The sequence below is a fragment of the Salvelinus namaycush genome, unplaced genomic scaffold (assembly GCF_016432855.1).
Source record: "Salvelinus namaycush isolate Seneca unplaced genomic scaffold, SaNama_1.0 Scaffold600, whole genome shotgun sequence".
NCBI classification, from domain to species: domain Eukaryota; kingdom Metazoa; phylum Chordata; class Actinopteri; order Salmoniformes; family Salmonidae; genus Salvelinus; species Salvelinus namaycush.
The window spans coordinates 38,398-62,979 of record NW_024061310.1 but is presented as its reverse complement, the minus strand read 5'-3'; the positions used below and the strand labels follow the sequence as shown (position 1 = coordinate 62,979).

Genomic DNA, 24,582 nt, shown 5'->3' with positions numbered 1-24,582 from the left:
AAGAACAGTTATCATTAGAGCACTGAGTCAGAACTAGTATGAAGAACAGTTATCATTAGAGCACTGAGTCAGAACTAGTATGAAGAACAGTTATTATTAGAGCACTGAGTCAGAACTAGTATGAAGAACAGTTATCATTAGAGCACTGAGTCAGAACTAGTATGAAGAACAGTTATCATTAGAGCACTGAGTCAGAACTAGTATGAAGAACAGTTATCATTAGAACACTGAGTCAGTATGAAGAACAGTTATCATTAGAACACTGAGTCAGAACTAGTATGAAGAACAGTTATCATTAGAACACTGAGTCAGTATGAAGAACAGTTATCATTAGAACACTGAGTCAGAACTAGTATGAAGAACAGTTATCATTAGAACACTGAGTCAGAACTAGTATGAAGAACAGTTATCATTAGAGCACTGAGTCAGAACTAGTATGAAGAACAGTTATCATTAGAACACTGAGTCAGAACTAGTATGAAGAACAGTTATCATTAGAGCACTGAGTCAGAACTAGTATGAAGAACAGTTATCATTAGAGCACTGAGTCAGAACTAGTATGAAGAACAGTTATCATTAGAGCACTGAGTCAGAACTAGTATGAAGAACAGTTATCATTAGAGCACTGAGTCAGAACTAGTATGAAGAACAGTTATCATTAGAGCACTGAGTCAGAACTAGTATGAAGAACAGTTATCATTAGAGCACTGAGTCAGAACTAGTATGAAGAACAGTTATCATTAGAGCACTGAGTCAGAACTAGTATGAAGAACAGTTATCATTAGAGCACTGAGTCAGAACTAGTATGAAGAACAGTTATCATTAGAACACTGAGTCAGAACTAGTATGAAGAACAGTTATCATTAGAACACAGTCAGTATGAAGAACAGTTATCATTAGAACACTGAGTCAGAACTAGTATGAAGAACAGTTATCATTAGAGCACTGAGTCAGAACTAGTATGAAGAACAGTTATCATTAGAGCACTGAGTCAGAACTAGTATGAAGAACAGTTATCATTAGAACACTGAGTCAGAACTAGTATGAAGAACAGTTATCATTAGAACACTGAGTCAGAACTAGTATGAAGAACAGTTATCATTAGAGCACTGAGTCAGAACTAGTATGAAGAACAGTTATCATTAGAACACTGAGTCAGTATGAAGAACAGTTATCATTAGAACACTGAGTCAGAACTAGTATGAAGAACAGTTATCATTAGAACACTGAGTCAGTATGAAGAACAGTTATCATTAGAACACTGAGTCAGAACTAGTATGAAGAACAGTTATCATTAGAGCACTGAGTCAGAACTAGTATGAAGAACAGTTATCATTAGAACACTGAGTCAGAACTAGTATGAAGAACAGTTATCATTAGAACACTGAGTCAGAACTAGTATGAAGAACAGTTATCATTAGAGCACTGAGTCAGAACTAGTATGAAGAACAGTTATCATTAGAACACTAAGTCAGTATGAAGAACAGTTATCATTAGAACACTGAGTCAGAACTAGTATGAAGAACAGTTATCATCAGAACACTGAGTCAGAACTAGTATGAAGAACAGTTATCATTAGAACACTGAGTCAGAACTAGTATGAAGAACAGTTATCATCAGAACACTGAGTCAGAACTAGTATGAAGAACAGTTATCATCAGAACACTGAGTCAGAACTAGTATGAAGAACAGTTATCATTAGAACACTGAGTCAGAACTAGTATGAAGATCAGTTATCATTAGAACACTGAGTCAGAACTAGTATGAAGAACAGTTATCATTAGAGCACTGAGTCAGTATGAAGAACAGTTATCATTAGAGCACTGAGTCAGAACTAGTATGAAGAACAGTTATCATTAGAACACTGAGTCAGAACTAGTATGAAGAACAGTTATCATTAGAACACTGAGTCAGAACTAGTATGAAGAACAGTTATCATTAGAGCACTGAGTCAGAACTAGTATGAAGAACAGTTATCATTAGAACACTGAGTCAGTATGAAGAACAGTTATCATCAGAACACTGAGTCAGAACTAGTATGAAGAACAGTTATCATTAGAACACTGAGTCAGAACTAGTATGAAGAACAGTTATCATTAGAGCACTGAGTCAGTATGAAGAACAGTTATCATTAGAGCACTGAGTCAGAACTAGTATGAAGAACAGTTATCATTAGAACACTGAGTCAGAACTAGTATGAAGAACAGTTATCATTAGAACACTGAGTCAGAACTAGTATGAAGAACAGTTATCATTAGAGCACTGAGTCAGAACTAGTATGAAGAACAGTTATCATTAGAGCACTGAGTCAGAACTAGTATGAAGAACAGTTATCATTAGAACACTGAGTCAGAACTAGTATGAAGAACAGTTATCATTAGAACACTGAGTCAAAACTAGTATGAAGAACAGTTATCATTAGAGCACTGAGTCAGAACTAGTATGAAGAACAGTTATCATTAGAGCACTGAGTCAGAACTAGTATGAAGAACAGTTATCATTAGAGCACTGAGTCAGAACTAGTATGAAGAACAGTTATCATTAGAACACTGAGTCAGAACTAGTATGAAGAACAGTTATCATTAGAACACTGAGTCAGAACTAGTATGAAGAACAGTTATCATTAGAACACTGAGTCAGAACTAGTATGAAGAACAGTTATCATTAGAACACTGAGTCAGAACTAGTATGAAGAACAGTTATCATTAGAACACTGAGTCAGAACTAGTATGAAGAACAGTTATCATTAGAGCACTGAGTCAGAACTAGTATGAAGAACAGTTATCATTAGAACACTGAGTCAGAACTAGTATGAAGAACAGTTATCATTAGAACACTGAGTCAGAACTAGTATGAAGAACAGTTATCATTAGAGCACTGAGTCAGAACTAGTATGAAGAACAGTTATCATTAGAGCACTGAGTCAGAACTAGTATGAAGAACAGTTATCATTAGAGCACTGAGTCAGAACTAGTATGAAGAACAGTTATCATTAGAACACTGAGTCAGAACTAGTATGAAGAACAGTTATCATTAGAACACTGAGTCAGAACTAGTATGAAGAACAGTTATCATTAGAACACTGAGTCAGAACTAGTATGAAGAACAGTTATCATTAGAACACTGAGTCAGTATGAATAACAGTTATCATTAGAACACTGAGTCAGTATGAAGAACAGTTATCATTAGAGCACTGAGTCAGAACTAGTATGAAGAACAGTTATCATTAGAACACTGAGTCAGAACTAGTATGAAGAACAGTTATCATTAGAACACTGAGTCAGAACTAGTATGAAGAACAGTTATCATTAGAACACTGAGTCAGAACTAGTATGAAGAACAGTTATCATTAGAACACTGAGTCAGAACTAGTATGAAGAACAGTTATCATTAGAACACTGAGTCAGAACTAGTATGAAGAACAGTTATCATTAGAGCACTGAGTCAGAACTAGTATGAAGAACAGTTATCATTAGAGCACTGAGTCAGAACTAGTATGAAGAACAGTTATCATTAGAACACTGAGTCAGAACTAGTATGAAGAACAGTTATCATTAGAACACTGAGTCAGAACTAGTATGAAGAACAGTTATCATTAGAGCACTGAGTCAGAACTAGTATGAAGAACAGTTATCATTAGAACACTGAGTCAGTATGAAGAACAGTTATCATTAGAACACTGAGTCAGAACTAGTATGAAGAACAGTTATCATTAGAACACTGAGTCAGTATGAAGAACAGTTATCATTAGAACACTGAGTCAGAACTAGTATGAAGAACAGTTATCATTAGAACACTGAGTCAGAACTAGTATGAAGAACAGTTATCATTAGAACACTGAGTCAGAACTAGTATGAAGAACAGTTATCATTAGAACACTGAGTCAGAACTAGTATGAAGAACAGTTATCATTAGAGCACTGAGTCAGAACTAGTATGAAGAACAGTTATCATTAGAGCACTGAGTCAGAACTAGTATGAAGAACAGTTATCATTAGAGCACTGAGTCAGAACTAGTATGAAGAACAGTTATCATTAGAGCACTGAGTCAGAACTAGTATGAAGAACAGTTATCATTAGAGCACTGAGTCAGAACTAGTATGAAGAACAGTTATCATTAGAGCACTGAGTCAGAACTAGTATGAAGAACAGTTATCATTAGAACACTGAGTCAGAACTAGTATGAAGAACAGTTATCATTAGAACACTGAGTCAGAACTAGTATGAAGAACAGTTATCATTAGAGCACTGAGTCAGAACTAGTATGAAGAACAGTTATCATTAGAGCACTGAGGCAGAACTAGTATGAAGAACAGTTATCATTAGAACACTGAGTCAGAACTAGTATGAAGAACAGTTATCATTAGAACACTGAGTCAGAACTAGTATGAAGAACAGTTATCATTAGAGCACTGAGTCAGAACTAGTATGAAGAACAGTTATCATTAGAACACTGAGTCAGTATGAAGAACAGTTATCATTAGAACACTGAGTCAGAACTAGTATGAAGAACAGTTATCATTAGAACACTGAGTCAGTATGAAGAACAGTTATCATTAGAACACTGAGTCAGAACTAGTATGAAGAACAGTTATCATTAAAACACTGAGTCAGAACTAGTATGAAGAACAGTTATCATTAGAGCACTGAGTCAGAACTAGTATGAAGAACAGTTATCATTAGAACACTGAGTCAGAACTAGTATGAAGAACAGTTATCATTAGAACACTGAGTCAGAACTAGTATGAAGAACAGTTATCATTAGAACACTGAGTCAGAACTAGTATGAAGAACAGTTATCATTAGAACACTGAGTCAGAACTAGTATGAAGAACAGTTATCATTAGAGCACTGAGTCAGAACTAGTATGAAGAACAGTTATCATTAGAGCACTGAGTCAGAACTAGTATGAAGAACAGTTATCATTAGAGCACTGAGTCAGAACTAGTATGAAGAACAGTTATCATTAGAGCACTGAGTCAGAACTAGTATGAAGAACAGTTATCATTAGAGCACTGAGTCAGAACTAGTATGAAGAACAGTTATCATTAGAGCACTGAGTCAGAACTAGTATGAAGAACAGTTATCATTAGAGCACTGAGTCAGAACTAGTATGAAGAACAGTTATCATTAGAACACTGAGTCAGAACTAGTATGAAGAACAGTTATCATTAGAACACTGAGTCAGAACTAGTATGAAGAACAGTTATCATTAGAACACTGAGTCAGTATGAAGAACAGTTATCATTAGAACACTGAGTCAGAACTAGTATGAAGAACAGTTATCATTAGAACACTGAGTCAGAACTAGTATGAAGAACAGTTATCATTAGAACACTGAGTCAGAACTAGTATGAAGAACAGTTATCATTAGAACACTGAGTCAGTATGAAGAACAGTTATCATTAGAACACTGAGTCAGAACTAGTATGAAGAACAGTTATCATTAGAACACTGAGTCAGTATGAAGAACAGTTATCATTAGAACACTGAGTCAGAACTAGTATGAAGAACAGTTATCATTAGAACACTGAGTCAGAACTAGTATGAAGAACAGTTATCATTAGAGCACTGAGTCAGAACTAGTATGAAGAACAGTTATCATTAGAACACTGAGTCAGAACTAGTATGAAGAACAGTTATCATTAGAGCACTGAGTCAGAACTAGTATGAAGAACAGTTATCATTAGAGCACTGAGTCAGAACTAGTATGAAGAACAGTTATCATTAGAACACTGAGTCAGAACTAGTATGAAGAACAGTTATCATTAGAACACTGAGTCAGAACTAGTATGAAGAACAGTTATCATTAGAACACTGAGTCAGAACTAGTATTAAGAACAGTTATCATTAGAGCACTGAGTCAGAACTAGTATGAAGAACAGTTATCATTAGAGCACTGAGTCAGAACTAGTATGAAGAACAGTTATCATTAGAACACTGAGTCAGAACTAGTATGAAGAACAGTTATCATTAGAACACTGAGTCAGAACTAGTATGAAGAACAGTTATCATTAGAACACTGAGTCAGAACTAGTATGAAGAACAGTTATCATTTGAACACTGAGTCAGAACTAGTATGAAGAATATACCAGAAAAAAATAAATGTATTGGACTTTATATAGTTTGTTAAATGGTTAAAAAACATGAAATAAATCTATGTGTTTTAAACTGTAAAGAAAAGAGATGTTTTATGAAGCCTTATTGATGACATGGGGTGTGAGTTAGTTGACTCACTGTACGGTGAGACACTCCTTCAGGGCAGCGTTCTCATCCCGACACTTGAACACCATCAGGAAGCCAGTCTCTTTACAGCAGTGGTTGAACGCTGAAACCAGATAGATGGAAGGAGACAGATTTAACCAGTACATTAACACCATCAGGAAGCCAGTCTCTTTACAGCAGTGGTTGAACGCTGAAACCAGATAGATGGAAGGAGACAGATTTAACCAGTACATTAACACCATCAGAAAGCCAGTCTCTTTACAGCAGTGGTTGAACGCTGAAACCAGATAGATGGAAGGAGACAGATTTAACCAGTACATCACCACTGACAGGGACTTTTTTTTAAAGGCAGCCAGGATAAGAGCCCCAGTGTAAACAAGTCATGTCTTTTTCAAATCTGTCCCCCTCTCTGCCAATCTGAGTGTAGCCACAGGCTGAGAGGAGAGAGAGGGGACAGCCAACCATACTGTCTCTGCTAGGCATCTCTGCCACACGGTGACAAGCCTGGTGAACGTAGATACTACCGTAGTGAGTACTGACAGGCCTCTTATCTTACCACAGCACCAATGCTTCCTCTACCGCCAGGCTGAAGTTAAAAAGAGAGACTCCATCATATGTATTCATACTTGTGGTTGGTGTTTCTGTCCACAACCATCTGGCTGGTATGGTCCATTATAACAATGTCTTTCACACAGACCAGGTCCATCTGGCTATTAATATGAATGGAAAAGCAATCTAAACTATTCATACAGAGGAGAGGCCATTACATGTAGAATGGTGCTTAATGAGGTTGGTTATCTGATCTCTGCTCAGGCAGAAGCAGCCAGCCAGGCCATCTAGCGCCCAGTGCTCCCCATACTGAGTCAATAGGGCTTTCTATTCATACAGAGGAGAGGCCATACATGTAGAATAGTGCTGAGTCAATAGGGCTTTCTATTCATACAGAGGAGAGGCCATACATGTAGAATAGTGCTGAGTCAATAGGGCTTTCTATTAATACAGAGGAGAGGCCATTACATGTAGAATAGTGCTTTATGAGGTTGGTTATCTGATCTCTGCTCAGGCAGAAGCAGCCAGCCAGGCCATCTAGCGCCCAGTGCTCCCCATACTGAGTCAATAGGGCTTTCTATTCATACAGAGGAGAGGCCTAAGTCATCCTATTTAGCTAGCGTGCCTAAGTACACTGCAGAGCGGTCTGCTCAAATCATTTGCGCCAACCTCCCGGGTGGCGCAGTGGTCTAGGGCCCTGCATCGCAGTGCTAGCTGCGCCACCAGAGTCTCTGGGTTCGCGCCCAGGCTCTGTCGCAGCCGGCCGCAACCGGGAGGTCCGTGGGGCGACGCACAATTGGCATAGCGTCGTCCGGGTTAGGGAGGGTTTGGCCGGTAGGGATATCCTTGTCTCAGTATGTAAAATGTAATAAAAATGTATGTAATAAAATGTATGCACTCTACTGTAAGTCGCTCTGGATAAGAGCGTCTGCTAAATGACTAAAATGTAAATGTAATTTTTTTTTGACTAGTTCTTCAACAGAAGATAAAGCACTAACTGTCTCTACCCCCTCTCCTAGTTGTGTACAGTCCTCTGTCATTTTAATTTACCTTTATTTAACTAGGCAAGTCAGTTAAGAACTAATTCTTATTTTCAATGACGGCCTAGTTAACTGTTAACTGCCTTGTTCAGTGGCAGAACGACAGATTTGTACCGTGTCAGCTTGGGGATTCAATCTTGCGACCTTTCGGTTACTAGTCCAACGCTCTAACCACTAGGCTACCCTGCCGCCCCATGTGGTCTATGCAGTCTGTGTGTATTTAACGTAGCAGGCGTAATACTCATATCGCTGCCCTAACAAAATGGGAGTGTTTGTCCCAAAGGCGGGCGACAAGCTTAGGTCCAAAAATAAGATCATTTTAACGCATTGGGATTAATTTTGGACAGATTTTAGTGAAGAGTGAAACGTCTCGCTTCACCTCTTTGATCCGTCTCTGTGTCATAAAAAAATGGTGCAATGGATTATGGTCATTATACACTGAGCAAAAAATATAAAACGCAACAATTTAAAGATTTTAACCAAGTTACAGTTCATATAAGGAAACCAGCCAATCAGAATTAGTTTCCCCCCCCCCCCAAAAAGAGCTTTATGACAGACAGAAATACTCCTGAGTTTCATCAGCTGTCCTGGTGGCTGGTCTCAGACGATCCCTGGGATGGAGTGGTTACACCTGGTCTGTGATTTTTAGTCCGGTTGGACGTAACTGCCAAAATGTCTAAAACGACATTGGAGGTGGCTTATGGTAGAGAAATTAACATTCAAGCCTCTGGCAACAGCTCTGGTGGACATTCCTGCAGTCAGCATGCCAATTGCGTGCTCCCTCAACATGGCATTGTGTTGTTTGACAAAACTGCACATTTTTGAGTGGCCTTTTATTGTCCCCAGCACAATATGCCACATCTGTTAGGTGGACGGATTATCTTGGCAAAGGAGAAATGCTCCCTGACAGGGATGTAAACCAATTTTTGCACAAAATTTACATGTTGCGCTTATATGTTTTGTTCAGTGTAGTTCATTATCACGTTTCTGCGCTGAACTAGGTTGAATATTTACTTATGGAAACTACAACTCCCTTCAACCCAGCGCTTCCCCACATCGTTATTGACTTGATTTCTCTGATTTCTCTCATGAATGATTTGGGCTCCCCAAAAAAAACGAACTAAATGGAATTCAAGTAATTGAAACGACATCGGTCAAGTAGTTGTTTAATAACCGGAAGAAATAGGAAATGGACGTTAATCGCTCAACACTAATGATCTATAGGTAGTCTGAATAACATACAGAACTCTGTAAACCAACGAGGTCTATAGTAACTCTGTAAACCAACGAGGTCTATAGTAACTCTGTAAACCAACGAGGTCTATAGTAACTCTGTAAACCAACGAGGTCTATAGTTACTCTGAATAACATACAGAACTCTGTAAACCAACGAGGTCTACAGTTACTCTGTAAACCAACGAGGTCTATAGTAACTCTGTAAACCAACGAGGTCTATAGTAACTCTGTAAACCAACGAGGTCTATAGTAACTCTGTAAACCAACGAGGTCTATAGTAACTCTGTAAACCAACGAGTTCTATAGTAACTCTGTAAACCAACGAGGTCTATAGTAACTCTGTAAACCAACGAGGTCTATAGTTACTCTAAATAACATACAGAACTCTGTAAACCAACGAGGTCTATAGTAACTCTGTAAACCAACGAGGTCTATAGTAACTCTGTAAACCAACGAGGTCTATAGTAACTCTGTAAACCAACGAGGTCTATAGTAACTCTGTAAACCAACGAGGTCTACAGTTACTCTGTAAACCAACGAGGTCTATAGTAACTCTGTAAACCAACGAGGTCTATAGTAACTCTGTAAACCAACGAGGTATATAGTTACTCTAAATAACATACAGAACTCTGTAAACCAACGAGGTCTATAGTAACTCTGTAAACCAACGAGGTCTATAGTAACTCTGTAAACCAACGAGGTCTATAGTTACTCTAAATAACATACAGAACTCTGAAAACCAACGAGGTCTATAGTTACTCTGTAAACCAACGAGGTCTATAGTAACTCTGTAAACCAACGAGGTCTATAGTTACTCTGTAAACCAACGAGGTCTATAGTAACTCTGTAAACCAACGAGGTCTATAGTAACTCTGTAAACCAACGAGGTCTATAGTAACTCTGTAAACCAACGAGGTCTATAGTAACTCTGTAAACCAACGAGGTCTATAGTAACTCTGAATAACATACAGAACTCTGTAAACCAACGAGGTCTATAGTAACTCTGTAAACCAACGAGGTCTATAGTAACTCTGTAAACCAACGAGGTCTATAGTTACTCTGAATAACATATAGAACTCTGTAAACCAACGAGGTCTATAGTTACTCTGTAAACCAACGAGGTCTATAGTTACTCTGTAAACCAACGAGGTCTATAGTTACTCTGTAAACCAACGAGGTCTATAGTTACTCTGAATAACATATAGAACTCTGTAAACCAACGAGGTCTATAGTTACTCTGTAAACCAACGAGGTCTATAGTAACTCTGTAAACCAACGAGGTCTATAGTTACTCTGTAAACCAACGAGGTCTATAGTTAGTCTGTAAACCAACGAGGTCTATAGTTACTCTGAATAACATATAGAACTCTGTAAACCAACGAGGTCTATAGTTACTCTGTAAACCAACGAGGTCTATAGTTACTCTGTAAACCAACGAGGTCTATAGTTACTCTGTAAACCAACGAGGTCTATAGTTACTCTGTAAACCAACGAGGTCTATAGTAACTCTGTAAACCAACGAGGTCTATAGTTACTCTGTAAACCAACGAGGTCTATAGTTACTCTGAATAACATACAGAACTCTGTAAACCAACGAGGTCTATAGTTAGTCTGTAAACCAACGAGGTCTATAGTTACTCTGTAAACCAACAAGGTCTATAGTAACTCTGTAAACCAACGAGGTCTATAGTAACTCTGAATAACATACAGAACTCTGTAAACCAACGAGGTCTATAGCTACTCTGTAAACCAACGAGGTCTATAGTAACTCTGAATAACATACAGAACTCTGTAAACCAACGAGGTCTATAGTAACTCTGTAAACCAACGAGGTCTATAGTAACTCTAAATAACATACAGAACTCTGTAAACCAACGAGGTCTATAGTTACTCTGTAAACCAACGAGGTCTATAGTAACTCTGTAAACCAACGAGGTCTATAGTAACTCTGTAAACCAACGAGGTCTATAGTAACTCTGTAAACCAACGAGGTCTATAGTTACTCTAAATAACATACAGAACTCTGAAAACCAACGAGGTCTATAGTTACTCTGTAAACCAACGAGGTCTATAGTAACTCTGTAAACCAACGAGGTCTATAGTAACTCTGTAAACCAACGAGGTCTATAGTAACTCTGTAAACCAACGAGGTCTATAGTAACTCTGTAAACCAACGAGGTCTATAGTAACTCTGTAAACCAACGAGGTCTATAGTAACTCTGAATAACATACAGAACTCTGTAAACCAACGAGGTCTATAGTAACTCTGTAAACCAACGAGGTCTATAGTAACTCTGTAAACCAACGAGGTCTATAGTAACTCTGTAAACCAACGAGGTCTATAGTAACTCTGTAAACCAACGAGGTCTATAGTAACTCTGTAAACCAACGAGGTCTATAGTAACTCTGAATAACATACAGAACTCTGTGTGTCTCTTTTAGTTAGACCGTAGAAGACACATTTAGGGCTGAGATGGTCGACTTAACAAGGATTCTCATTTTCTAACCATTTCATAAAAAAGACATGATGTTTGTCCAAGCAGTTGAGACCCTGACAAACATCTGAGTGCAAGGTGAATCATACAGAGAGGGAGTTGGCCATTAGGCCGAACTGCGTTAGACTACAGAGATAAATATATATATTTCTCCTGTCAATCCTTTAACTGGTATCAAGGTGTTGTGGATGAAAAGGTGCCATTGTGTTGGTGGTGCTAAAGAGGTGCAGAAGGATCCTGGCCTCGTCTCTTCACGCTGTTAGCCAGGTCTTTGGCTGACTTTAATTAGCTGAGCCCCCCCCCCCCCCCCCCCGCCCCCCCGTCTCCAGCGTCTCATAAACAACAATGGAATGCATCCCAAAATGACAATGTATCCTAACCCCTACGAAGTGCACTACTTTTTGTTGTTGACCAGGGCCCTGCTCAACAGCAGTACACTGTATAGAGAATAGGGCAGCGTTTGGGATGCAAACTCATCCTAATAATCTCCCTGTTATGATCAGCGTGATTATCACCACGACGACGACGTGCTTTCATCAGAATGGAGAAAAACCTGCAGAAGCAATTTGACGAGGCAGAACAGTGTGACTAATGTAAATCAGCAGAACAGAAACACAGAGGACTGTACTGGGGGCCTGACACCGCCTCTGGTATCCCATCACCCAACACAGTGATCTCAGAGGACTGTACTGGGGGCCTGACACCGCCTCTGGTATCCCATCACACAACACAGTGATCTCAGAGGACTGTACTGGGGGCCTGACACTGCCTCTGGTATCCCATCACACATCAGTACTCACCCAACACAGTGATCTCAGAGGACTGTACTGGGGGCCTGACACTGCCTCTGGTATCCCATCACACATCAGTACTCACCCAACACAGTGATCTCAGAGGACTGTACTGGGGGCCTGACACTGCCTCTGGTATCCCATCACACATCAGTAGTCACCCAACACAGTGATAGTGATCTCAGAGGACTGTACTGGGGGCCTGACACTGCCTCTGGTATCCCATCACACAACAGTAGTCACCCAACACAGTGACAGTGATCTCAGAGGACTGTACTTGGGGGCCTGACACTGCCTCTGGTATCCCATCACACATCAGTAGTCACCCAACACAGTGATAGTGATCTCAGAGGACTGTACTGGGGGCCTGACACCGCCTCTGGTATCCCATCACACATCAGTAGTCACCCAACACAGTGATAGTGATCTCAGAGGACTGTACTGGGGGTCTGACACTGTCTCTGGTATCCCATCACCCAACACAGTGATCTCAGAGGACTGTACTGGGGGTCTGACACTGCCTCTGGTATCCCATCACACATCAGTAGTCACCCAACACAGTGATCTCAGAGGACTGTACTGGGGGCCTGACACTGCCTCTGGTATCCCATCACACATCAGTAGTCACCCAACACAGTGACAGTGATCTCAGAGGACTGTACTGGGGGTCTGACACTGCCTCTGGTATCCCATCACCCAACACAGTGATCTCAGAGGACTGTACTGGGGGCCTGACACCGCCTCTGGTATCCCATCACCCAACACAGTGATCTCAGAGGACTGTACTGGGGGCCTGACACCGCCTCTGGTATCCCATCACACATCAGTAGTCACCCAACACAGTGATCTCAGAGGACTGTACTGGGGGCCTGACACTGCCTCTGGTATCCCATCACACATCAGTAGTCACCCAACACAGTGATCTCAGAGGACTGTACTGGGGGCCTGACACCGCCTCTGGTATCCCATCACCCAACACAGTGATCTCAGAGGACTGTACTGGGGGCCTGACACTGCCGCTGGTATCCCATCACACATCAGTAGTCACCCAACACAGTGACAGTGATCTCAGAGGACTGTACTGGGGGCCTGACACTGCCTCTGGTATCCCATCACACATCAGTAGTCACCCAACACAGTGACAGTGATCTCAGAGGCAGCCTCCCAACTGACACCCTATTCCCTATATAGTGCACTACTTTAGACCAGGATCCAATGGCACCCTATTCCCTACATAGTGCACTACTTTAGACCAGGACCCAATGGCACCCTATTCCCTACATAGTGCACTACTTTTACCCAGGACCCATTAGGGAATAGGGTGCCACGCGGCCAATTATCCAGTGATCTCCACTAGAGACTACGTGGTAGTGAGAGGAAGGGGCCTTCATGAGGAGGTATGGACTAGTGAGGGATTATCACAACACCCCCCCCCCCCACTAAAATTATAATCTCCTAATCTGAGTCCCCAGACAAAACTGACATCAATCAACTCTACATAATCATCTATGTGATGAGATACGGTGAGCTGACTGTTCTGAAGTAGCTGATCCAATCAGTGCCGTAGTAAGGACACATGTGACTGTTCTGAAGTAGCTGATCCAATCAGTGCCGTAGTAAGGACACATGTGACTGTTCTGAAGTAGCTGATCCAATCAGTGCCGTAGTAAGGACACATGTGACTGTTCTGAAGTAGCTGATCCAATCAGGCCCCGTAGTAAGGACACATGTGACTGTTCTGAAGTAGCTGATCCAATCAGGCCCCGTAGTAAGGACACATGTGACTGTTCTGAAGTAGCTGATCCAATCAGTGCCGTAGTAAGGACACATGTGACTGTTCTGAAGTAGCTGATCCAATCAGTGCCGTAGTAAGGACACATGTGACTGTTCTGAAGTAGCTGATCCAATCAGGCCCCGTAGTAAGGACACATGTGACTGTTCTGAAGTAGCTGATCCAATCAGTGCCGTAGTAAGGACACATGTGACTGTTCTGAAGTAGCTGATCCAATCAGTGCCGTAGTAAGGACACATGTGACTGTTCTGAAGTAGCTGATCTAATCAGTGCCGTAGTAAGGACACATGTGACTGTTCTGAAGTAGCTGATCCAATCAGTGCCGTAGTAAGGACACATGTGACTGTTCTGAAGTAGCTGATCCAATCAGTGCCGTAGTAAGGACACATGTGACTGTTCTGAAGTAGCTGATCCAATCAGTGCCGTAGTAAGGACACATGTGACTGTTCTGAAGTAGCTGATCCAATCAGTGCCGTAGTAAGGACACATGTGACTGTTCTGAAGTAGCTGATCCAATCAGTGCCGTAGTAAGGACACATGTGACTGTTCTGAAGTAGCTGATCCAATCAGGCCCCGTAGTAAGGACACATGTGACTGTTCTGAAGTAGCTGATCCAATCAGGCCCCGTAGTAAGGACACATGTGACTGTTCTGAAGTAGCTGATCCAATCAGTGCCGTAGTAAGGACACATGTGACTGTTCTGAAGTAGCTGATCCAATCAGTGCCGTAGTAAGGACACATGTGACTGTTCTGAAGTAGCTGATCCAATCAGGCCCCGTAGTAAGGACACATGTGACTGTTCTGAAGTAGCTGATCCAATCAGTGCCGTAGTAAGGACACATGTGACTGTTCTGAAGTAGCTGATCCAATCAGTGCCGTAGTAAGGACACATGTGACTGTTCTGAAGTAGCTGATCTAATCAGTGCCGTAGTAAGGACACATGTGACTGTTCTGAAGTAGCTGATCCAATCAGTGCCGTAGTAAGGACACATGTGACTGTTCTGAAGTAGCTGATCCAATCAGTGCCGTAGTAAGGACACATGTGACTGTTCTGAAGTAGCTGATCCAATCAGTGCCGTAGTAAGGACACATGTGACTGTTCTGAAGTAGCTGATCCAATCAGTGCCGTAGTAAGGACACATGTGACTGTTCTGAAGTAGCTGATCCAATCAGTGCCGTAGTAAGGACACATGTGACTGTTCTGAAGTAGCTGATCCAATCAGTGCCGTAGTAAGGACACGTGTCTTAGAATAGGGCAGGGCATGGGTTTGAAGAGGTGATGTCATTCTGGTAGACTAGTGGAGAAAGAAGCTTCTGCACTACGGGTCGTCGTCAGATCAGAGTAAACACCAAGAAAACACACCGTCTCTGATCAGAGTAAACACCAAGAAAACACACCGTCTCTGATCAGAGTAAACACCAAGAAAACACACCGTCTCTGATCAGAGTAAACACACCGTCTCTGATCAGAGTAAACACACCGTCTCTGATCAGAGTAAACACCAAGAAAACACACCGTCTCAGATCAGAGTAAACACACCGTCTCTGATCAGAGTAAACACACCGTCTCTGATCAGAGTAAACACACCGTCTCTGATCAGAGTAAACACACCGTCTCTGATCAGAGTAAACACACCGTCTCTGATCAGAATAAACACCAAGAAAACACACCGTCTCTGACAGATGTTTTATGGAACTGCATTTAACTAAACAACATTACATAACATACACTAATGCACAAACACACAGGTCAGAGCCAGGTCAGAGCCAGAGCAAACAGCCGCTGCAAACATCAGTAATACAAATAGAGTAGTATGCAGGCAATACAGCAGCTAGGGCTGGGCTGGAGGTGTGAAAAGGAGGGGGCAGAGAGGAGACCAGAAGGGGATTTCCACAGCCCTGTCACCTCGAGGGCTGTGTCTCTCTGGGCGAGCAGCAGCGGGCGTGCAGCCTCAGAGGATAAAGAGGACAGGCTTTAGGCCTAACCACAATCGAAGCACCTATGCAACACCACGAGTTGCTGTTGGGCAATCCCACCGTAACAGAATGATGCAGAGACGTTTTCACTTTAAAATGGACGCCAGACAACAACAAAAAAACCAATGAATGCTAACTTAAAACAATACAACTCTATGCACAATTACTTTTAACAATTTTCAAAGAACATTTGACAGAAAAAACACATTTACTTGAACAGTGCAGATGTACATTTTGGAAAAAGAATGAGTTTGTGCGGCTGGTGCCAAAACGGTGCATCTGGACTGTTCTTCAAGAAAATGTGTTTTTTGTATAACAAAAAAAAATTGGTGTAAATTGTTCAAAGTAGTCTTTATGCATCGAGTTGTATGGTTTGTTTAACTTTACAATCATTATTTTTTTTTGTTTGACACATTTTAAAGTGAAAAATCGGAGTCTCAGCATCATTCCGTTGCCGTGGAAATGCCCTGCAACAACATTACAGCAGCGGCCGGAGACTCCGTAAGATTTCAAAAATAAATAAAAACGCTGATGCCAGCAACATAAAGTGAATTTAGAGATGTTACCATTCAACATTTAACTGTAGTCTGTTACAAGTATCTTCCTGTAAAATAGAGAACATTTTGCCAAGTTTCTGTTAGGCCAACACGTTGAGCTATAACACAATCAGATCAACAGTCTACACTCCTTATAATAAAGTTAGCATAAACACTGCTATAAAAAAAAAAGGGCGTTGGGGACAGAAAAGAGGAAGTTAATTGTATCAAGAGGGATATTCATATTTAACCACCAGATCAGGTTTGATCGAGATAGAAAATGCCTTGACGGTCTTTTTTCCCCCTTCATCGGGTCATCTACTTCTGACTGGTTTTCAGACAGGGCGTGACAGCCAGATCAACGCAACAGAGAAACACAGAGATACGCAACAGGCGAGGTATCCATTAATACTCTGTCATGGCTCAGGGCTTTAATAGGGCCTTTGCTTGAGATTGTAACTGGGAAGGTGCATAGAGACCTCAGCAACCCGACAATGTGCGTAAACAGCGGAGGTGAACTTTGGATATACAGTTGAAGCCGGAAGTTTACATACACCTAGGTTGGAGTCATTAAAACTCGTTTTTCAACCGCTCCACAAATTTCTTGTTAACAAACTTTAGTTTTGGCAAGTCGGTTAGGACATCTACTTTGTGCATGACAAGTCATTTTTCCAACAATTGTTCACAGACAGATTATTTCACTTATAATTCACTGTATCACAATTCCAGTGGGTCAGCAGTTTACATACACTAAGTTGACTGTGCCTTTAAACAGCTTGGAAAATTCCAGAAAATTATGTTATGGCTTTAAAAGCTTCTGATAGGCTAATTGACATCATTTGAGTCAATTGGAGGTGTACCTGTGGATGTATTTCAAGGCCTACCTTCAAACTCTGTGCCTCTTTGCTTGACATCATGGGAAAATCTAAAGAAATCAGTCAAGACCTCAGAAAAAAAAATTGTAGACCTCCACAAGTCTGGTTCATCCTTGGGAGCAATTTCCAAACGCCTGAAGGTACCACGTTCATCTGTACAGACAATAGTACGCAAGTATAAACACCATGGGACCACGCAGCCATCATACCGCTTAGGAAGGAGACGCGTTCTGTCTCCTAGAGAATAACATACTTTGGAGCGAAAAGTGGAAATCAATCCCAGAACAACAGCAAAGGACCTTGTGAAGATGCTGAAGGAAACAGGTACAAAAGTATCTATAGCCACTGTAAAACGATTCCCATATCGACATAACCTGAAAGGCCGCTCAGCAAGGAAGAAGCCACTGCTCCAAAACAGCCATAAAAAAAGCCACACTACGGTTTGCAACTGCACATGGGGACAAAGATCGTACTTTTTGGAGAAATGTCCTCTGGTCTGATGAAACAAAAATAGAACTGTTTGGCCATAATGACCATCGTTATGTTTGGAGGAAAAAGGGGGAGGCTTGCAAGCCAAAGAACACCATCCCAACCGTGAAGCACGGGGGTGGCAGCATCATGTTGTGGGGGTGCTTTGCTGCAGGAGGGACTGGTGCACTTCACAAAATAGATGGCATCATGAGGGAGGAAAATTATGTGGATATATTGAAGCAACATCTCAAGACATCAGTCAGGAAGTTAAAGCTTGGTCAAAAATGGGTCTTCCAAATGGACAATGACCCCAAGCATACTTCCAAAGTTGTGGCAAGATGGCTTAAGGGCAACAAAGTCAAGGTATTGGAGTGTCCATCACAAAGCCCTGACCTCAATCCTATAGAAAATGTGTGGGCAGAACTGAAAAAGCGTGTGCGAGCAAGGAGGCCTACAAACCTGACTCCGTTACACCAGCTCTGTCAGGAGGAATGGGCCAAAATTCACCCAACTTATTGTGGGAAGCTTGTGGAAGGCTACCCGAAACGTTTGACCCAAGTTAAACAATTTAAAAGGCAATGCTACCAAATACTAATTGAGTGTATGTAAACTTCTGACCCACTGGGAATGTGATGAAAGAAATAAAAGCTGAAATAAATCACTACTATTATTCTGACATGTCACATTCTTAAAATAAAGTGGTGATCCTAACTGGCCTAAAACAGGGAATTTTTACTAGGATTAAATGTCAGGAATTGTGAAAAACTGAGTTTAAATGCATTTGTCTAAGGTGTATGCAAACCTCTGACTTCAACTGTATCTCTGTGACCATCTTGGGTTCCAGCCCATATATCCTGGGTGCCACAAGGCTGTCAGCCCGCTGACCTAAAGCCTAAGCATTTGTTCAGGTTAGCTAACACAAGTTTTTATTAATCTCAGATATTCACCTGTAACCTTTTCAGCACAGAGCTCCTTGGCTTTCTCCCTCATCATCTTGGGGATGAGTACATCCGTCTCCACATGCCTCAGGAAAGGCTCCTCTGGAACACAACACACACACACACATCAGTCATAGTTATCCTGCTGTATTAGGGCTTATATATTAGCGCTTAGCATATCCATCAAACTAGCTAGCTAGCTAAACAGACACAGTAGACGCTGGGTAACTATAGAGCTAACAACACGTAGCTAACCCAGTTGTCTCTGAGCACGCAAACAATGAACGTCGAAGATTAGAAGTATGATAGCTAAATTAGCTAGTATGTTAGAAAACAATCTAAATAAATCGACGTAGCTAGCTCGCTAAATATCCAAATGACAGCTACGTCACTTGTATATGAATAAACTCAGTTTAAAGTTAAATCGGCTACGACACTTGCTTACTGTGATAGTTAGCTAGCCAATTGAATGGCATGCTGATTCTACTGAAGCCAGCTTAGCTAGCCCTGGCTAGCGACGTCTAACTGCTAGTGCTAGCATGCTTTATAACTAGTAAAGAACAAGAAGGCCCCGCACACTGTTGAAGCTCCCAATTACTGACAACGTTTCGATTCGACGAAGATCCGTGTCGGACCGAAACGTTGTCAGTAAAACGGTGAATTGGGAGCTTTAACGGGGCGCAGGCCTTCTTGTTCTTCACTAGACTTCGTTAGCCCAGAACCTAACGTTATGTTTTTAAAGATGTGCGTATGACCACACACTTTTCTATAGATGCTTAACAACTATACCAATGCCGTAAGAGCGACATAGGAAAATGATACTCAACATATTGTCTATACAATACCTGCTTTGGTTGCTTCCATAATTATCAGCAGTGTTGCTGAATCAAAACATTACAAAACTGAATCAAAGTGACCTCTCTTCATTAACACGTTACTTCCGGGTGCGTCACGCAACTGCGGAACGAACTACAATCCCCACAATTCTCCACAACTCTGAACTACAAAGGCCTGGTTTGGAAGCTTTAAAATACACTTTAAAATGTGTATTACATTGTCCATCACGCATAACTGTCAAGTTAAAGAATGGTTCAATTTATCTGTTTAAATGAGACTGGATCTACCAAAGTGAATAAGTTGATGTACAACAGGTGCTTCTACACCTGCATTGCTTGCTGTTTGGGGTTTTAGGCTGGGTTTCTGTACAGCACTTCGAGATATTAGCTGATGTACGAAGGGCTATATAAAATAAACTTGATGTATTGTCTTCAACAACAAATGAAGAGTTGACAGTGGCAACTCACCTGATATCCAACAGGCTTTCATCTTACAAAAACAAACTTGGTATACGATAGAAATAACAACATTCACCTAGATGTACTTCAGCTTTGACCACAGCTGCATTCAAGATGGTGCTGGAGTCTCTTCTCACAGCCGCCGTGCCAAATGCTGGATACTGACCACAATCACCTGTGAAGTGTAGGCGCCTATTGTAGACTCTAGACTGGCAGTCTGGAATTCATGTGAGGCCCACAGGTGTTTGTGCATCAGTGTCTGGTCTATCTACGACAGGTCTGATATGTAAGTATGTAACACCTGGACCACCACAACAACAGATAGAAGCAGAGGACCCGTCTGTCTGTCTGTTTGCCGTCAGTTCTCACACCAGTCCTCTAACATTAAACGCCACGTCTCCTCTCAGCCCACTAGAAGAGGAAAGGTGGTGCTGCAGAAGGGGTTTTCTTTCTTCTTCTCCTTCTTCCATCTATCAAAAGAAAATACCAGAGAGAGAAATCAAAGAGAAACCTGCAGCTGCTTTTTTTGTTGTTGAGACGATCATGAGACAAGGAGCTGGGTGCAAAATGGGACCACAGCAAGTCTGTTACCTCCACTGGTAGATGGGTATATATGTGTGTGTGTCTGTGTCTGTGTTTGTTTGTTTGTCTGCAGTCTGGTTGCGGAGCAGTACGTTGGTGAGATCATGTGTGTGTGCAGAGGCTGTAGGTCCAGACATTAACAGCTATCAGGCAGAGGCTGTAGGTCCAGACATAAACAGCTATTACATTTACATTTTAGTCATTTAGCAGACGCTCTTATCCAGAGCGACTTACAGTAGAGTGCATACATTTTATTACATTTTACATACTGAGACAAGGATATCCCTACCGGCCAAACCCTCCCTAACCCGGACGACGCTATGCCAATTGTGCGTCGCCCCACGGACCTCCCGGTTGCGGCCGGCTGCGACAGAGCCTGGGCGTGAACCCAGAGACTCTGGTGGCGCAGCTAGCACTGCGATGCAGTGCCCTAGACCACTGCGCCACCCGGGAGGCCAGGCAGAGGTCCAGACATATACAGCTATCAGGCTGTAGGTTCAGACATAAACAGCTATCAGACAGGGGCTGTAGGTCCAGACATAAACAGCTATCAGACAGAGGCTGTAGGTCCAGACATAAACAGCTATCAGGCTGTAGGTCCAGACATAAACAGCTATCAGGCAGAGGCTGTAGGTCCAGACATAAACAGCTATCAGGCAGAGGCTGTAGGTCCAGACATAAACAGCTATCAGACAGGGGCTGTAGGTCCAGACATAAACAGCTATCAGACAGGGGCTGTAGGTCCAGACATAAACAGCTATCAGACAGGGGCTGTAGGTCCAGACATAAACAGCTATCAGGCTGTAGGTCCAGACATAAACAGCTATCAGGCTGTAGGTCCAGACATAAACAGCTATCAGGCTGTAGGTCCAGACATAAACAGCTATCAGGCAGAGGCTGTAGGTCCAGACATAAACAGCTATCAGGCAGAGGCTGTAGGTCCAGACATAAACAGCTATCAGACAGGGGCTGTAGGTCCAGACATAAACAGCTATCAGACAGGGGCTGTAGGTCCAGACATAAACAGCTATCAGACAGGGGCTGTAGGTCCAGACATAAACAGCTATCAGGCTGTAGGTCCAGACATAAACAGCTATCAGGCTGTAGGTCCAGACATAAACAGCTATCAGGCTGTAGGTCCAGACATAAACAGCTATCAGGCAGAGGCTGTAGGTCCAGACATAAACAGCTATCAGGCAGAGGCTGTAGGTCCAGACATAAACAGCTATCAGGATGTAGGTCCAGACATAAACAGCTATCAGGCAGAGGCTGTAGGTCCAGACATAAACAGCTATCAGGCTGTAGGTCCAGACATAAACAGCTATCAGGCAGGGGCTGTAGGTCCAGACATATACAGCTATCAGGCAAAGGCTGTAGGTCCAGACATATACAGCTATCAGGCTGTAGGTCCAGACATAAACAGCTATCAGGCAGGGGCTGTAGGTCCAGACATAAACAGCTATCAGGCAGAGGCTGTAGGTCCAGACATAAACAGCTATCAGGCTGTAGGTCCAGACATAAACAGCTATCAGGCAGAGGCTGTAGGTCCAGACATAAACAGCTATCAGGCTGTAGGTTCAGGTTCAGCAATATTCTTGGGATGTCTGGTGTGAACCGCTCTCTTGAGGTCATGCCACAGCATCTCAATCGGGTCGAGGACAGGACTCTGACTGGGCCACTCCAGAAGGAGTATTTTCTTCTGTTGAAGCCGTTCTTTTGTTGATTTACTTCTGTGTTTTGGGTCGTTGTCCTGTTGCATTATCCAACTTCTGTTGGGCTTCAATTGGCAGACAGATAGCCTTACATTGTCCTGCAAAATGTCTTGATAAACTTGGGAATTCATTTTTCTGTCAATGATAGCAAGCTGTCCAGGCCCTGAGGCAGCAAAGCAGCCCCAAACCACGATGCTCCTTCGACCAGACTTTACAGTTGGGATGAGGTTTAGATGTTGGTGTGCTGGGCCTTTTTTCTCTCCACACACATAGTATTGTGTGTTCCTTCCAAACAACTCAACTGTAGTTTCATCTGTCCACAGAATAGTTTGCCAGTAGCGCTGTGGAACATCCAGGTGCTCTTTTGCAAACTTCAGATGTGCAGCAATGGTTTTTTTGGACAGCAGTGGCTTCTTCCGTGGTGTCCTCCCATGAACACCATTCTTGTTTAGTGTTTTACGTATTGTACACTCGTCAACAGAGATGTTAGCATGTTCCAGAGATTTCTGTAAGTCTTTAGCTGACACTCAAGGATTATTCTTAACCTCATTGAGCATTTTGCACTGTGCTCTTGCAGTCATCTTTGCAGGACGGACACTCCTAGGGAGAGTAGCAACAGTGCTGAACTTTCTCCATTTATAGACAATCTGTCTTACCGTGGACTGATAAACATCAAGGCTTTAAGAGATACTTTTGTAACCCTTTCCAGATTTATGCATGTCAACAATTCTTAATCTTAGGTCTTCAGACATCTCTTTTGTTCAAGACATGATTCACATCAGGCAATGCTTCTTATAGCAAACTCAAATTTTGTGAGTGTTTTTTATCGGGCAGGGCAGCTCTAACCAACATCTCCAATCTCGTCTCATTGATTGGACTCCTGACTCCAATTAGCTTTTGGAGAAGTCATTATCCTAGGGGTTCACATACTTTTTCCAACCTACACTGTGAATATTTAAATGATGTATTCAATATAGACAAGAAAAATACAATAATTTGTGTGTTATTAGGTTAAGCACACTATGTTTGTCTATTGTTGTGACTTAGATGAAGATCAGATACAATTTTATGTCCAATTTATGCAGAAATCCAGGTAATTACAAAGGGTTCACATACTTTTTCTTGCCACTGTATCGTGATTTATCATGCAGGATTCTATATTTATTGCAATTTGATATTCAAGACATATTGTTCCCCATATGTCTGCTGCAGAGAGACTAGAGAGCAGGAGAAAATGAGTTTTGATCAGTCATAGTCACGGAAATAAAAGTGCTGAAAACATGGCTCACCAGACCTGAGCCTCCCCTCCCCATTCCCATCCCATGGCCAGACCTGAGCCTCCCCTCCCCATCCCATCCCATGGCCAGACCTGAGCCTCCCATCCCCATCCCATGGCCAGACCTGAGCCTCCCATCCCCATCCCATGACCAGACCTGAGCCTCCCCTCCCCATCCCCTCCCCATCCCATGGCCAGACCTGAGCCTCCCCTCCCCATCCCATGGCCAGACCTGAGCCTCCCCTCCCCATCCCATCCCATGGCCAGACCTGAGCCTCCCCTCCCCATCCCATCCCATGGCCAGACCTGAGCCTCCCCTCCCCATCCCATGGCCAGACCTGAGCCTCCCATCCCCATCCCATGACCAGACCTGAGCCTCCCCTCCCCATCCCCTCCCCATCCCATGGCCAGACCTGAGCCTCCCCTCCCCATCCCATGGCCAGACCTGAGCCTCCCCTCCCCATCCCATCCCATGGCCAGACCTGAGCCTCCCCTCCCCATCCCATGGCTAGACCTGAGCCTCCCCTCCCCATCCCATGGCCAGACCTGAGCCTCCCCTCCCCTCCCCATCCCATCCCATGGCCAGACCTGAGCCTCCCCTCCCCATCCCATGGCCAGACCTGAGCCTCCCCTCCCCATCCCATGGCCAGACCTGAGCCTCCCCTCCCCATCCCATGGCCAGACCTGAGCCTCCCCTCCCCATCCCATGGCCAGACCTGAGCCTCCCCTCCCCATCCCATCCCATCCCATGGCCAGACCTGAGCCTCCCCATCCCCATCCCATGGCCAGACCT

The 24,582-nt window shown here is 42.6% G+C and overlaps 1 protein-coding gene across 1 annotated transcript in view; it reads right to left on the bottom strand.

Moving 5' to 3' along the window:
• The window catches only part of cmc1 (C-x(9)-C motif containing 1), a 31,789-nt gene extending 11,913 nt beyond the window's left edge, over positions 1–19,876 (bottom strand). The window contains exons 1-3 of the mRNA XM_038986926.1: positions 19,770–19,876; positions 18,934–19,026; positions 6,237–6,327 (exon numbers count right to left, since the gene is read on the bottom strand). Coding sequence (XP_038842854.1) covers positions 6,237–6,327; positions 18,934–19,026; positions 19,770–19,788 — 203 coding nt within the window. The 5' untranslated portion in view covers positions 19,789–19,876. The remainder of the gene's footprint in view (positions 1–6,236; positions 6,328–18,933; positions 19,027–19,769) is intronic.
• Positions 19,877–24,582: the final 4,706 nt, after the last annotated feature.